General features: G+C 44.6%; 1 protein-coding gene across 1 annotated transcript in view; it reads left to right on the top strand.

Annotated features, from left to right (window-relative positions):
• The window catches only part of LOC311146609 (E3 ubiquitin-protein ligase rnf213-alpha-like), a 64,097-nt gene that overhangs the window by 37,205 nt on the left and 13,541 nt on the right, over positions 1-13,351 (top strand). The window contains 16 exon segments of the mRNA XM_084183138.1: positions 380-515; positions 650-835; positions 1,455-1,576; positions 1,784-1,929; positions 2,053-2,262; positions 3,622-3,809; positions 5,539-5,659; positions 6,292-6,392; positions 6,515-6,694; positions 6,794-6,960; positions 7,114-7,216; positions 8,581-8,695; positions 8,833-9,040; positions 9,221-9,420; positions 9,636-9,758; positions 9,888-9,998. Of these exon segments, the coding sequence (XP_084039264.1) occupies positions 380-515; positions 650-835; positions 1,455-1,576; positions 1,784-1,929; positions 2,053-2,262; positions 3,622-3,809; positions 5,539-5,659; positions 6,292-6,392; positions 6,515-6,694; positions 6,794-6,960; positions 7,114-7,216; positions 8,581-8,695; positions 8,833-9,040; positions 9,221-9,420; positions 9,636-9,758; positions 9,888-9,998 (2,417 nt within the window).

Raw genomic sequence — 13,351 nt, 5'->3', positions numbered from 1 at the left:
TAATATAATAATAATAATAATATGCCATTTAGCAGACGCTTTTATCCAAAGCGACTTACAGTCATGCGTGCATACATTTTTTACTACAGTAATTTATACTATAGTTAGCTGTAAATACTGCAGTATACTACAGTTAATACTACAGTAAAATCTGCAAAAACACTATAGCGAATACTATAGTATTTATACCATAATATACTATAGTACTTTTTCATGTGGGCTTACCCGACCATTTCATTAGAAAGGGGCTCTAGATCGAAAAATAGAACGTCTGAGACGAACACTTATCTCAGATCGTAACAGCAAGCGAATACAGTAGCTAAAGGTAACTGTCTTTTACATGAGTTTATATGCTTGATCTCTGTATTGTGCCCTTAAGCTGCATTCCTGACAACCCTGAGAAGCCGTCTTCACTCTCTACTGGAGAACCGTGAGCGAAACATCCCCTCCCCCAAGAACTGGGTGTTAACGGAGGCGTCCAACATCGATGCTCTTCAGGAGGGGGGAACCTTCACGTACGTTAATCAACGATGCTGCACTACTCTGCATACGGAAAAAAAATCTATCATTTCATTCATTTTCAAAATGGTTATTTGGTTTTGTCATCGTTTCGGAAGTATAGTCAGTCCATACTGTGTTTGTTCCACAGACAAACTCTGTGGAAGAGAATCAAAGCAGTGGTCACACCCCTCTTGGCCCAGTTGGTCTCGGTCATCGACAGGGACTGTAATCTGGACCTCCTGCTGGACCGCAACAGTGGGAAGGAAGTCCGGAACCTGTGGCTGAAGATATTTGGCAGTAACGAGATGCTTGATATTCCTAATGTGGATCCCAAGTGAGTGATTTTATGTGTGATGATACACATACTGGAATAAGAAACGACTGGACTGCATGGAGTAAGGTTTTGTGTTATGTCTCAGTGGAACAGGTAGATCAAATCAAATCAAATTGTATTGGTCACATGCGCCGAATACAACAGGTGCAGACATCACAGTGAAATGCTTACTTACACCCCTTAACCAACAGTGCATTTATTTTTAACAAAAAAAAAGTAAAAATAAAACAACAACAAAAAAAGTGTTGAGAAAAAAAAAGAGCAGAAGTAAAATAAAGTGACAGTAGGGAGGCTATATATACAGGGGGGTACCGGTGCAGAGTCAATGTGCGGGGGGCACCGGCTAGTTGAGGTAGTTGAAGTAATATGTACATGTGGGTAGAGTTAAAGTGACTATGCATAAATAATTAACAGAGTAGCAGCAGCGTAAAAAAAGGATGGGGGTGCTGCAGATGCTCACTGCTAACAAACTCCCCATTTCCCACAGTTCTGACTCTAAGACCATCCTGGTGCAGAGCCATGTCACAGCTAACAAACTCCCCATTTCCCACAGTTCTGACTCTAAGACCATCCTGGTGCAGAGCCATGTCACAGCTAACAAACTCCCCATTTCCCACAGTTCTGACTCTAAGACCATCCTGGTGCAGAGCCATGTCACAGCTAAGAGGACCATGTGCTGCACTATGCCCTTCAGTTGGAGGATCAGAGATATCCTGGATGAACTAGTGATGCAATACGGAAGTAAATCATTGAATGCCTTTAATTTATATATATATATTTTAAATGAACGATACAGTTAGATTATAATTGTATAGTTCATAGAAATGTGAGAAATGATTCGCAAAGGTGTATTTCTTAATTCTCATGTGGACGGACTACTTAACAGTATTTTAGTTGCATAATTCTCATTGTATAACCTCATAATCTTTTATAATTTTTTATTGGAAGGACGGGTCGAGGCGTTCTTTCAGAAAATCCCCCTTGGTCAGTATCTGGCTACAGTGGATGAGAAACTGCAGAGGGAATTTTTCCAAAGATACCTGCAGGACTTCATTGCCATGACGATGAAAGTGGCTTCAGATGGGGAGTTAAAGGTATGCCTTTGCAACATCATCATGTTTTCAATACACACAAATAGTAAAACAATAGTCTCCATTTCTATTTACAGTCATAATATTAGGTGATCCTAATGAATATATGTAACACTATTTTCCCAGCATCTGTGTGAAGCCCTGAACTGCTGTGTGAATGAGCTCCAGAGACGACGAAAAGCTCCAAGTGAAGAGATTCCCTCCCTGCCCCTGATCCACTCTGCCTACAACATGTACCGTACCCGTCTGCACAACCTCACCAGGATGATGTCCCTGCAACCACAGGTGGTTCCTCACTTGCAGAAAATCACACTAGTGAAGGACAGTCCAGAGTTGGTAAGTGCATATATTTGCCGCATTTAGTTATGAGAAATCACGTTTTTTTTTGATGTGCCAAATGTTTGTGTATAGAGTTTATATGAGTGTATGATAGTAGTTGAACATACAGTATATATGAATGTATGATGGTAGTTGAACTTTTACCAGGTAATGTACAGTACATACTGTATTGAAATGAGGCTGCCAACATGCTGATAGAAACGTCATAGTAACCATGCCAGTAACTATAGTGAGGGAAAAAAGTATTTGAACCCCTGCTGATTTTGTACGTTTGCCCACTGACAAAGAAATGATCAGTCTATAATTTTAATGGTAGGTTTATTTGAACAGTGAGAGACAGAATAACAACAAAAAAATCCAGAAAAACGCATGTCAAAAATGTTATAAATTGATTTGCATTTTAATGAGGGAAATAAGTATTTGACCCCTCTGCAAAACATGACTTAGTACTTGGTGGCAAAACCCTTGTTGGCAATCATAGAGGTCAGACGTTTCTTGTAGTTGGCCACCAGGTTTGCACACATCTCAGGAGGGATTTTGTCCCACTCCTCTTTGCAGATATTCTCCAAGTCATTAAGGTTTCAAACTTTCAGCTCCCTCCACAGATTTTCTATGGGATTAAGGTCTGGAGACTGGCTAAGCCACTCCAGGACCTTAATGTGCTTCTTCATGAGCCACTCTTTTGTTGCCTTGGCCGTGTGTTTTGGGTCATTGTCATGCTAGAATACCCATCCACGACCCATTTTCAATGCCCTGGCTGAGGGAAGGAGGTTCTCACCCAAGATTTGACGGTACATGGTCCCTTTGATGCGGTGAAGTTGTCCTGTCCCCTTAGCAGAAAAACACCCCCAAAGCATAATGTTTCCACCTCCATGTTTGACGGTGGGGATGGTGTTCTTGGGGTCATAGGCAGCATTCCTCCTCCTGCAAACACGGCGAGTTAAGTTGATGCCAAAGAGCTCCATTTTGGTCTCATCTGACCACAACACTTTCACCCAGTTCTCCTCTGAATCATTCAGATGTTCATTGGCAAACTTTAGACGGGCATGTACTCCCTTTAAGAGTGTGCTCCTAATCTCAGCTCGTTACCTGTATAAAAGACACCTGGGAGCCAGAAATCTTTCTGATTGAGAGGGGGTCAAATACTTATTTCCCTCATTAAAATGCGAATCAATTTATAACATTTTTGACATGCGTTTTTTCTGGATTTTTTTTGTTTCTCACATGTTCAAATAAACCTACCATTAAAATTATAGACTGATCATTTTCTTTGTCAGTGGGCAAACGTACAAAATCAGCAGGGGATCAAATACTTTTTTCCCCCTCACTGGATGCCATGTTTCTGCCACACTCCAGGTTCTGGATGTTTATGCAGCAGTTGCCTGTGTTGAGCTCCTGGAGCCGCTTGCATTGGACTCTGATGCCCAGTGCCAGGACTGGCTGAAGCAGGTGAAAGGACTGCAGGCGTCTATGGAGCTGATCTGCTCCCAGGGAAGCCTGAAGCAGTATGGAGAGAGGAGCCGGGAACGGTTTGACTACATCCGGTGAGGGAAATGTCCCTTTGAAAAGACTACAGAGGGCCATTTTGACTTTCTTTATTTCTCTTTATTTGACTTTTTTAAAGAAAGTCAATATGCATTGCGAAAGAGGTGAAGAAAGTTCAGAATTCCACACATGTTGGAATAAAGTAGTAAAGCTTGAGTTTTTACCACCATTATTATTATAAGGGCGGAAGTATGGATACTTTGCACTTTCTTGGCATTCTCTCAACCAGCTTCATGAGGAATGCTTTTCCAACAGTCTTGAAGGAGTTCCCACATATGCTGAGCACTTGTTGGCTGCTTTTCCTTGACTCTGCGGTCCAACTGATCCCAAACCATCTCAATTGGGTTGAGGTCAGGTGATTGTGGAGGCCAGGTCATCTGATGCAGCACTCCATCACTCTCCTTCTTGGTCAAATAGCCCTTACACAGCCTGGAGGTGTGTTTTGGGTCATTGTCCTGTTGAAAAACAAATTCTAGTCCCACTAAGTGCAAACCAGATGGGATGGCGTATCGCTGCAGAATGCTGTGGTAGCCATGCTGGTTAAGTGTGCCTTGAATTCTAAATAAATCACAGACAGTGTCAACAGCAAAGCACCCCCACACCATGACACCTCCTCCTCCATGCTTCACAGTGGGAACTACACATGCGGAGATCATCCGTTCACCTACTCTGCGTCTCACAAAGACACGGCGGTTGGTACCAAGAATCTCAAATTTGGACTCATCAGACCAAAGGACAGATTTCCACCGGTCTAATGTCAATTGCTTGTGTTTCGTGGCTCAAGCAAGTCTTTTCTTCTTATTGGTGTCCTTTAGTAGTGGTTTCTTTGCAGCAATTCAACCATGAAGGCCTGATTCACGCGGTCTCCTCTGAACAGTTGATGTTGAGATGTGTCTGTTACTTGAACTCTGTGAAGCATTTATTTGGGCTGCAATCTGAGGTGCAATTAACTCTAATTAATTTATCCTCTGCAGCAGAGGTAACTCTGGGTCTTCCTTTCCTGTGGCGGTCCTCATGATAGCCAGTTTCATCATAGCGCTTGATGGTTGTGCGACTGCACTTTAAGAAACGTTCAAAGTTCTTGAAATGTTCCGCATTGACTGACCTTCATGTCTTAAAGTAATGATGGACTGTGGTTTCTCTTTGCTTATTTGAGCTGTTCTTACCATAATATGGACTTGGTCTTTTACCAAATAGGGCTATCTTCTGTATACCCAACCCCCCCCCCCCCCCCCCCCCCCCACCTTGTCACAACACAACTGATTGGCTCAAAAGCATTAAGAAGGAAAGAAATTCCGCAAATGAACTTTTAACAAGGCACACCTGTTATTTGAAATGGATTCCAGGTGACTACCTCATGAAGCTGGTTGAGAGAATGCCAAGAGTGTACAAAGCTGTCATCAAGGCAAAGGGTGGCTACTTTGAAGAATCTCAAATATAAAATGTATTTTGATTTGTTTAACACATTTTTGGTTACTACATGATTCCATATGTGTTATTTCATAGTTTTGATGTCTTCACTATTATTCTACAATGTAGAAAATAGTAAAAATAAAGAAAAACCCTTGAATGAGTAGGTGTGTCCAAACTTTTGACTGCTTTTATTTATATTTATATATATACACAAGCTAGTAATTGTTTAAGTCTGTATTTGATCATATTTTATTACAGTAGCTTAATTCCTCCAGAATGAGTAAAGATTTCTCCTTGTTTGTTTTGTGTTTTTAGTAATGATTGGAACCGCATCTGCATCATCTCTCTGTTTGTGGAACACATGCTGCTAGGCTTTGAATTTGAGGAGAGGGAGCTCAAGTCTCTGGTCCTTGATCACACTCGTACCTTAGGCAAAGTGAGTTTAATAGTATATTTTTGTTGTTTAAGTCAACATGCTACCAATGACGTTTTATATTTCTGTGTTTGTGTTTCTTTATACATTATTTATTTCCATCCCATATTTCAGGTTTAGCGTCAGACTTAAACTATGTATATAATTATGTAAACCTGAGCTCTTGAACTATGTTAACGTATTGCATTGAACTTTGTGCTTAAAGGATAAATTCTGTATTTTACAAGTGAATGTTTAAAGGGTTCCTTACCCTGAAACTTCAGTTAACTTTTGACACCACTAGCTAAAAATCAATGGGAGTAATGGGCGACAACTTTGTAATTTTTTTTTACATTTCGTGGCCAGAACAACTGAAATCAACTGAATTGGTTGGACGTTAATTAAAGGTGGTTTGGAACAGAACGTTGCACGGTTGCCCTCAGCACTCCCATGGATTGCTAAAGCTAGCTATGGCTAAAGTTAGCACCTTTTTGTAGCTGTGTTTGTAGCTGTATCCTAACCATGAATTACAGTTTCTCCTGGCTCATAGACTACTTTCAGGGTAAAGAACCGTCCAACATTATGTTGTAAAGTACCGAACTCATCGTTTCATTTTAACTAATCTATGTGACTGCAAATTTTCTCTCGTGTGGAAGATTCTGGCAAAAAACTCAGACGTAAAATCGGAGGAACCCTTTGCGGCCATCATCACAGTACTGAAGACTTGCAAGCAAAGAGCAAGTGATCTGATTTGGAAGTAGGTCTATTTGTTATAATTTATTTAGTGTAAAACGCTATTCATATTATATGTCTACATTATTTGCTGTGGCTGATATACAGAATTTGATGTTAATAACGGCAGTTAATTTTTTTTCTTAGGTTTGGTTTCCAGTGCCGTGTGTGCATGGGGGAACCCCATGACCCTGTAGACCTGCCCTGTCACCACATGTTCTGTCTGACCTGTGTCAGAGGATGTCTCAACACAGGCCAAATGTACTGCCCCGTATGCAAACACGAACTCCCAGATGACTTCCAGGTCAAAGTGTCTGAGGACGTAAGGTGGGTGTGTTTTACCCTTTTTAATCTGGACACTGAGACCATGACAAAGGAAATGTCTTTCCCAGTGACTGTCTTAATCTGTCTACTATGGTTCTGCAGAGCTCGCATCACCCTAAACGCCCGGTTCAGGCAGAGTTGCAATGCGTTTTTCATAGACCTCGTCACTACTGTGTGCTTCAAGGACAACATCCCCCCATCAAAGGGTGTCGTCCTACACCTGTTGTCCTTCCTCATGGTTGAGACAGAACCGATCCCACTCATCAGAGGTACCCCCCCCCCCAAACACACTCAAACACACTAGCCCAAAATATAGAGTTTACATTCTGTTTGTTCCTCTATTTATTTAACAGAAAGGAGGGAAGATTGTGGCTCAGTAAGTGTTTGTATTAGTGTTTCTAATTGTATTGTATTTGTATCAGCACAAAGTCAGATACACACCAAAGATTTCTCACCATTTGATGAGTCTCTGGACAAGAATCCTGTGGTGCGATCAGTGATACTCAAACTCCTGCTCAAGTACACGTGAGTGAACCAGGCAAAAGCGTCGTTTATACACTATATATACAAAAGTATGTGGACAACAAATTAGTGGATTTGGCTATTTCAGCCACACCCGTTACTGACAGGTGTATAAAATCGAGCACACCGCCACGCAATCTCCATAGACAAACATTGGCAGTAGAATGGCCCATACTGAAGAGCTCAGTGACTTTTTAATGTGGTACCGTCATAGGATGCCACTTTTCCAACAAGTCAGTTCGTAAAATTTCTGCCCTGCTAGAGCTGTCCCTGGGTCAACTGTAAGTGCAGTTATTGTGAAGTGGAAACGTCTAGGAGCAACAATAGATCAGCCGCAAAGTGGTAGGCCACACAAGCTCACAGAACGGGACCTCCGAGTGCTGAAGCGCGTAGCGCGTAAAAAACGTCTGTCCTCGGTTGCAACACTCACTACAGAGTGGAAGCAACGTCCTCAAAATAACTGTTCGTCAGGAGCTTCATGAAATGGGTTTCCATGGCCGAGCAGCCGCACACAAGCCTAAGATCACCATGCGCAATGCCAAGCATCGGCTGGAGTGGTGTAAAGCTCGCCGCCATTGGACTCTGGAGCAGTGGAAACGCGTTCTCTGGAGTGATGAATCACGCTTCACCATCTGGCAGTCCGACGGACGAATCTGGGTTTGGCGGATACCAGGAGAACGCTACCTGCCCGAATGCATAGTGCCAACTGCAAAGTTTGGTGGAGGAGGAATAATGGTCATGGGCTGTTTTTCATGGTTTGGGCTAGGCCCCTTAGTTCCAGTGAAGGGAAATCTTAACGCTACAGCATACAATGACGTAGACGATTGTGTGCTTCCAACTTTGTGGCAACAGTTTGGGGAAGGTCCTTTCCTGTTTCAGCATGACAATGCCCCCGTGCACAAAGCGAGGTCCATACAGAAATGGTTTGTCAAGATCGGTGTGGAAGAACTTGACTGGCCTGCACAGAGCCCTGACCTCAACCCCATCGAACACCTTTGGGATGAATTGTAAGGCCGACTGCGAGCCAGGCCTAATCGCCCAACATCAGTGCCCGATCTCACTAATATTCTTGTGGCTGAATGGAAGTAAGTCCCCCGCAGCAATGTTCCAACATCTAGTGGAAAGCCTTTCCAGAAGAGTGGAGGCTGTTATAGCAGCAAAGGGGGGACCAACTCCATATTAATGCCCATGATTTTGGAATGAGGTGTTGGAAGAGCAGATGTCCACATACTTTTGGTCATGTAGTGTATCCTTTGCAATGTTGCTGTAACCAGCAACGCAATTCAGTTTGGTTTCAGACGTTGTCAAACATTTCAGATGTTGTCAAACATTTGCCTGAAAATGTACTATTTTTGTTTTGTTTTTAGCTTTGATGAAGTCAAAGAATATCTGCAGCAGTATTTGACATCGATAGAGGAGAGCAACATTCTAGAGGCTGAGGATAAAAATGAACTTTATGCCCTCTACATCAACTGCCTTGAGGTAGGATCTGACAGGATTTGACCCTCAGTCAATGGAGTGCTATCACTATCCTATTTGTAAAAGGGGTCTTCTAACCTCAACGGGACTTTCTGGATAAATAAAGGTTAAATAAATAGAATAACTGTTTTTCTGTGCAGGACTCCATGTTAGACAGAATGCCACATGAATGCCACAAGCCTGCAGATCAGCAGACCTACCTGCCGAAAGAGACTGAGTTCTTGCGTCACTTCCTGGACTCTGTCATCGAGTCGGCTGAGACGGTCACAATCGAGCACCTGCAACAGATCGCGAGGGTCCGTCTATGCCTGGACATGGCCTCACACCTACTCCATAGCACACAGTCTGGTAAAAACACTCAAATCAATATAGCGTCACAAATTCTGCTCCATGTTGCTTTACAATTGTGTTTTGTTGGTGTAAAATGAATTCTAATTGTTTTAATAAGGAATGTTTTATAAGGAATACTTGCAATCACTTTGACTGACTGATCCAAGATCTGTCCTCGGTTCCTCGTGTCGTGTGCAGGGGAATGTGAAAACCCTCAGGATGTGGTCGAGGAGTTCCTGTGGGCTGTTAAGATCCTGTGTGAGGAGAGTAAGAACGACTGGTACCGGGTTTACCTGATCCGCAACATCAGCAGCCAGCAGGGTGTAGAATGTGTCCAGAGGATGCTGAAGGATACAGAGAAGTACAGGTGGCTTTTCCCTGAAGAGATACAGCAGCAGGTACATCACAGGGTTTCGTGAAATGTTTCGTACAACCCCATTTTGAACTATTGAAAAATGTCGGTCCTGTTTCCTGTCCTCCTATTGCTTACAGGCGTGTTTCTAAAGAGGACCTGAGTGGTTAGATACAACGACGTGTATTTCCTAGCCATATACTGTCAAGGACGATGTTATAGATATCAAGAGTAATGGGTCTTCCATCGTCTCGTATGCAGAATGAAGACGTTGGCCAGATGGACCAGTATCTGGTCTATGGAGAGGACTACCAGGCTGTCCGCGAGGCTGTTGCCAAAGCAGTACTAGAGGGCAGTGTTCAGGAGATTGAGGAGACGTGTCAGGTAATAGTGTAACTCCACTACCACTGTGTGTGTATGTGTGTTTGTTTTATAAAAAAGGATTTCTAACTCTCTCAGTTTATAAGATGTTTGGTGAATTTGTCCTCAGCTTTGTGTGTTGTTTTGTTGTAGAGATGCACTGCACCTCCAAGGAGGCGGACCTTGTATGTCCTGCTGGCACTTTTCAGAGAAGTTACCAGTCTGTACCGAGCAGCCAACACAGGCCTCCACCCCACCCCTAAGGTAGGAACACAGGCCTCCACCCCACCCCTAAGGTAGGAACACAGGCCTCCACCCCACCCCTAAGGTAGGAACACAGGCCTCCACCCCACCCCTAAGGAACACAGGCCTCCACCCCACCCCACCCCTGAGGAACACAGGCCTCCACCCCACCCCACCCCTAAGGCCTCCACCCCACCCCTAAGGCCTCCACCCCACCCCACCCCTAAGGCCTCCACCCCACCCCACCCCTAAGGCCTCCACCCCACCCCACCCCTAAGGCCTCCACCCCACCCCACCCCTAAGGCCTCCACCCCACCCCACCCCTAAGGCCTCCACCCCACCCCTAAGGCCTCCACCCCACCCCTAAGGCCTCCACCCCACCCCTAAGGCCTCCAGCCCTCCACCCCACCCCTAAGCCCTCCACCCCACCCCTAAGGCCTCCAGCCCTCCACCCCACCCCTAAGGCCTCCACCCCACCCCTAAGGCCTCCAGCCCTCCACCCCACCCCTAAGCCCTCCACCCCACCCCTAAGGCCTCCAGCCCTCCACCCCACCCCTAAGGCCTCCACCCCACCCCACCCCTAAGGCCTCCACCCCACCCCACCCCTAAGGCCTCCACCCCACCCCTAAGGCCTCCACCCCACCCCACCCCTAAGGCCTCCACCCCACCCCTAAGGCCTCCACCCCACCCCTAAGGAACACACATTAGACCACCTCCTCCAACTCCACATCAGAGGAAAAACTGTTAAAGCCCACAACTAACGATAGACTGTTGGCCCACAACTAACGATAGACTGTTAAAGCCCACAACTAACGATAGACTGTTAGCCCACAACTAACGATAGACTGTTAGCCCACAACTAACGATAGACTGTTGGCCCACAACTAACGATAGACTGTTGGCCCACAACTAACCATAGACTGTTGGCCCACAACTAACGATAGACTGTTAGCCCACAACTAACGATAGACTGTTAGCCCACAACTAACGATAGACTGTTAGCCCACAACTAACGATAGACTGTTAGCCCACAACTAACGATAGACTGTTAGCCCACAACTAACGATAGACTGTTAGCCCACAACTAACGATAGACTGTTAGCCCACAACTAACGATAGACTGTTAGCCCACAACTAACGATAGACTGTTAGCCCACAACTAACGATAGACTGTTAGCCCACAACTAACGATAGACTGTTAGCCCACAACTAACGATAGACTGTTAGCCCACAACTAACGATAGACTGTTAGCCCACAACTAACGATAGACTGTTAGCCCACAACTAACGATAGACTGTTAGCCCACAACTAACGATAGACTGTTAGCCCACAACTAACGATAGACTGTTAGCCCACAACTAACGATAGACTGTTAGCCCACAACTAACGATAGACTGTTGGCCCACAACTAACGATAGACTGTTGGCCCACAACTAACGATAGACTGTTGGTCCACAACTAACGATAGACTGTTGGCCCACAACTAACGATAGACTGTTGGCCCACAACTAACGATAGACTGTTGGCCCACAACTAACGATAGACTGTTGGCCCACAACTAACGATAGACTGTTGGCCCACAACTAACGATAGACTGTTGGCCCACAACTAACGATAGACTGTTGGCCCACAACTAACGATAGACTGTTAGCCCACAACTAACGATAGACTGTTAGCCCACAACTAACGATAGACTGTTAGCCCACAACTAACGATAGACTGTTAGCCCACAACTAACGATAGACTGTTAGCCCACAACTAACGATAGACTGTTAGCCCACAACTAACGATAGACTGTTAGCCCACAACTAACGATAGACTGTTAGCCCACAACTAACGATAGACTGTTAGCCCACAACTAACGATAGACTGTTAGCCCACAACTAACGATAGACTGTTAGCCCACAACTAACGATAGACTGTTGGCCCACAACTAACGATAGACTGTTGGCCCACAACTAACGATAGACTGTTGGCCCACAACTAACGATAGACTGTTGGCCCACAACTAACGATAGACTGTTAGCCCACAACTAACGATAGACTGTTAGCCCACAACTAACGATAGACTGTTAGCCCACAACTAACGATAGACTGTTAGCCCACAACTAACGATAGACTGTTAGCCCACAACTAACGATAGACTGTTAGCCCACAACTAACGATAGACTGTTAGCCCACAACTAACGATAGACTGTTAGCCCACAACTAACGATAGACTGTTAGCCCACAACTAACGATAGACTGTTAGCCCACAACTAACGATAGACTGTTAGCCCACAACTAACGATAGACTGTTGGCCCACAACTAACGATAGACTGTTGGCCCACAACTAACGATAGACTGTTGGCCCACAACTAACGATAGACTGTTGGCCCACAACTAACGATAGACTGTTGGCCCACAACTAACGATAGACTGTTGGCCCACAACTAACGATAGACTGTTGGCCCACAACTAACGATAGACTGTTGGCCCACAACTAACGATAGACTGTTGGCCCACAACTAACGATAGACTGTTAGCCCACAACTAACGATAGACTGTTAGCCCACAACTAACGATAGACTGTTAGCCCACAACTAACGATAGACTGTTAGCCCACAACTAACGATAGACTGTTAGCCCACAACTAACGATAGACTGTTAGCCCACAACTAACGATAGACTGTTAGCCCACAACTAACAATAGACTGTTAGCCCACAACTAACGATAGACTGTTAGCCCACAACTAACGATAGACTGTTAGCCCACAACTAACGATAGACTGTTAGCCCACAACTAACGATAGACTGTTAGCCCACAACTAACGATAGACTGTTGGCCCACAACTAACGATAGACTGTTGGCCCACAACTAACCATAGACTGTTGGCCCACAACTAACGATAGACTGTTAGCCCACAACTAACGATAGACTGTTAGCCCACAACTAACGATAGACTGTTAGCCCACAACTAACGATAGACTGTTAGCCCACAACTAACGATAGACTGTTAGCCCACAACTAACGATAGACTGTTAGCCCACAACTAACGATAGACTGTTAGCCCACAACTAACGATAGACTGTTAGCCCACAACTAACGATAGACTGTTAGCCCACAACTAACGATAGACTGTTAGCCCACAACTAACGATAGACTGTTAGCCCACAACTAACGATAGACTGTTAGCCCACAACTAACGATAGACTGTTAGCCCACAACTAACGATAGACTGTTAGCCCACAACTAACGATAGACTGTTAGCCCACAACTAACGATAGACTGTTAGCCCACAACTAACGATAGACTGTTAGCCCACAACTAACGATAGACTGTTAGCCCACAACTAACGATAGACTGTTGGCCCACAACTAACGATAGACTGT

The sequence above is a fragment of the Coregonus lavaretus genome, assembly GCF_964263955.1.
Source record: "Coregonus lavaretus genome assembly, chromosome: 19".
Taxonomy (NCBI): Eukaryota; Metazoa; Chordata; class Actinopteri; order Salmoniformes; family Salmonidae; genus Coregonus; species Coregonus lavaretus.
The sequence above is the reverse complement of the archived record's forward strand: the minus strand, read 5'-3'. Positions and strand labels throughout refer to the sequence as shown.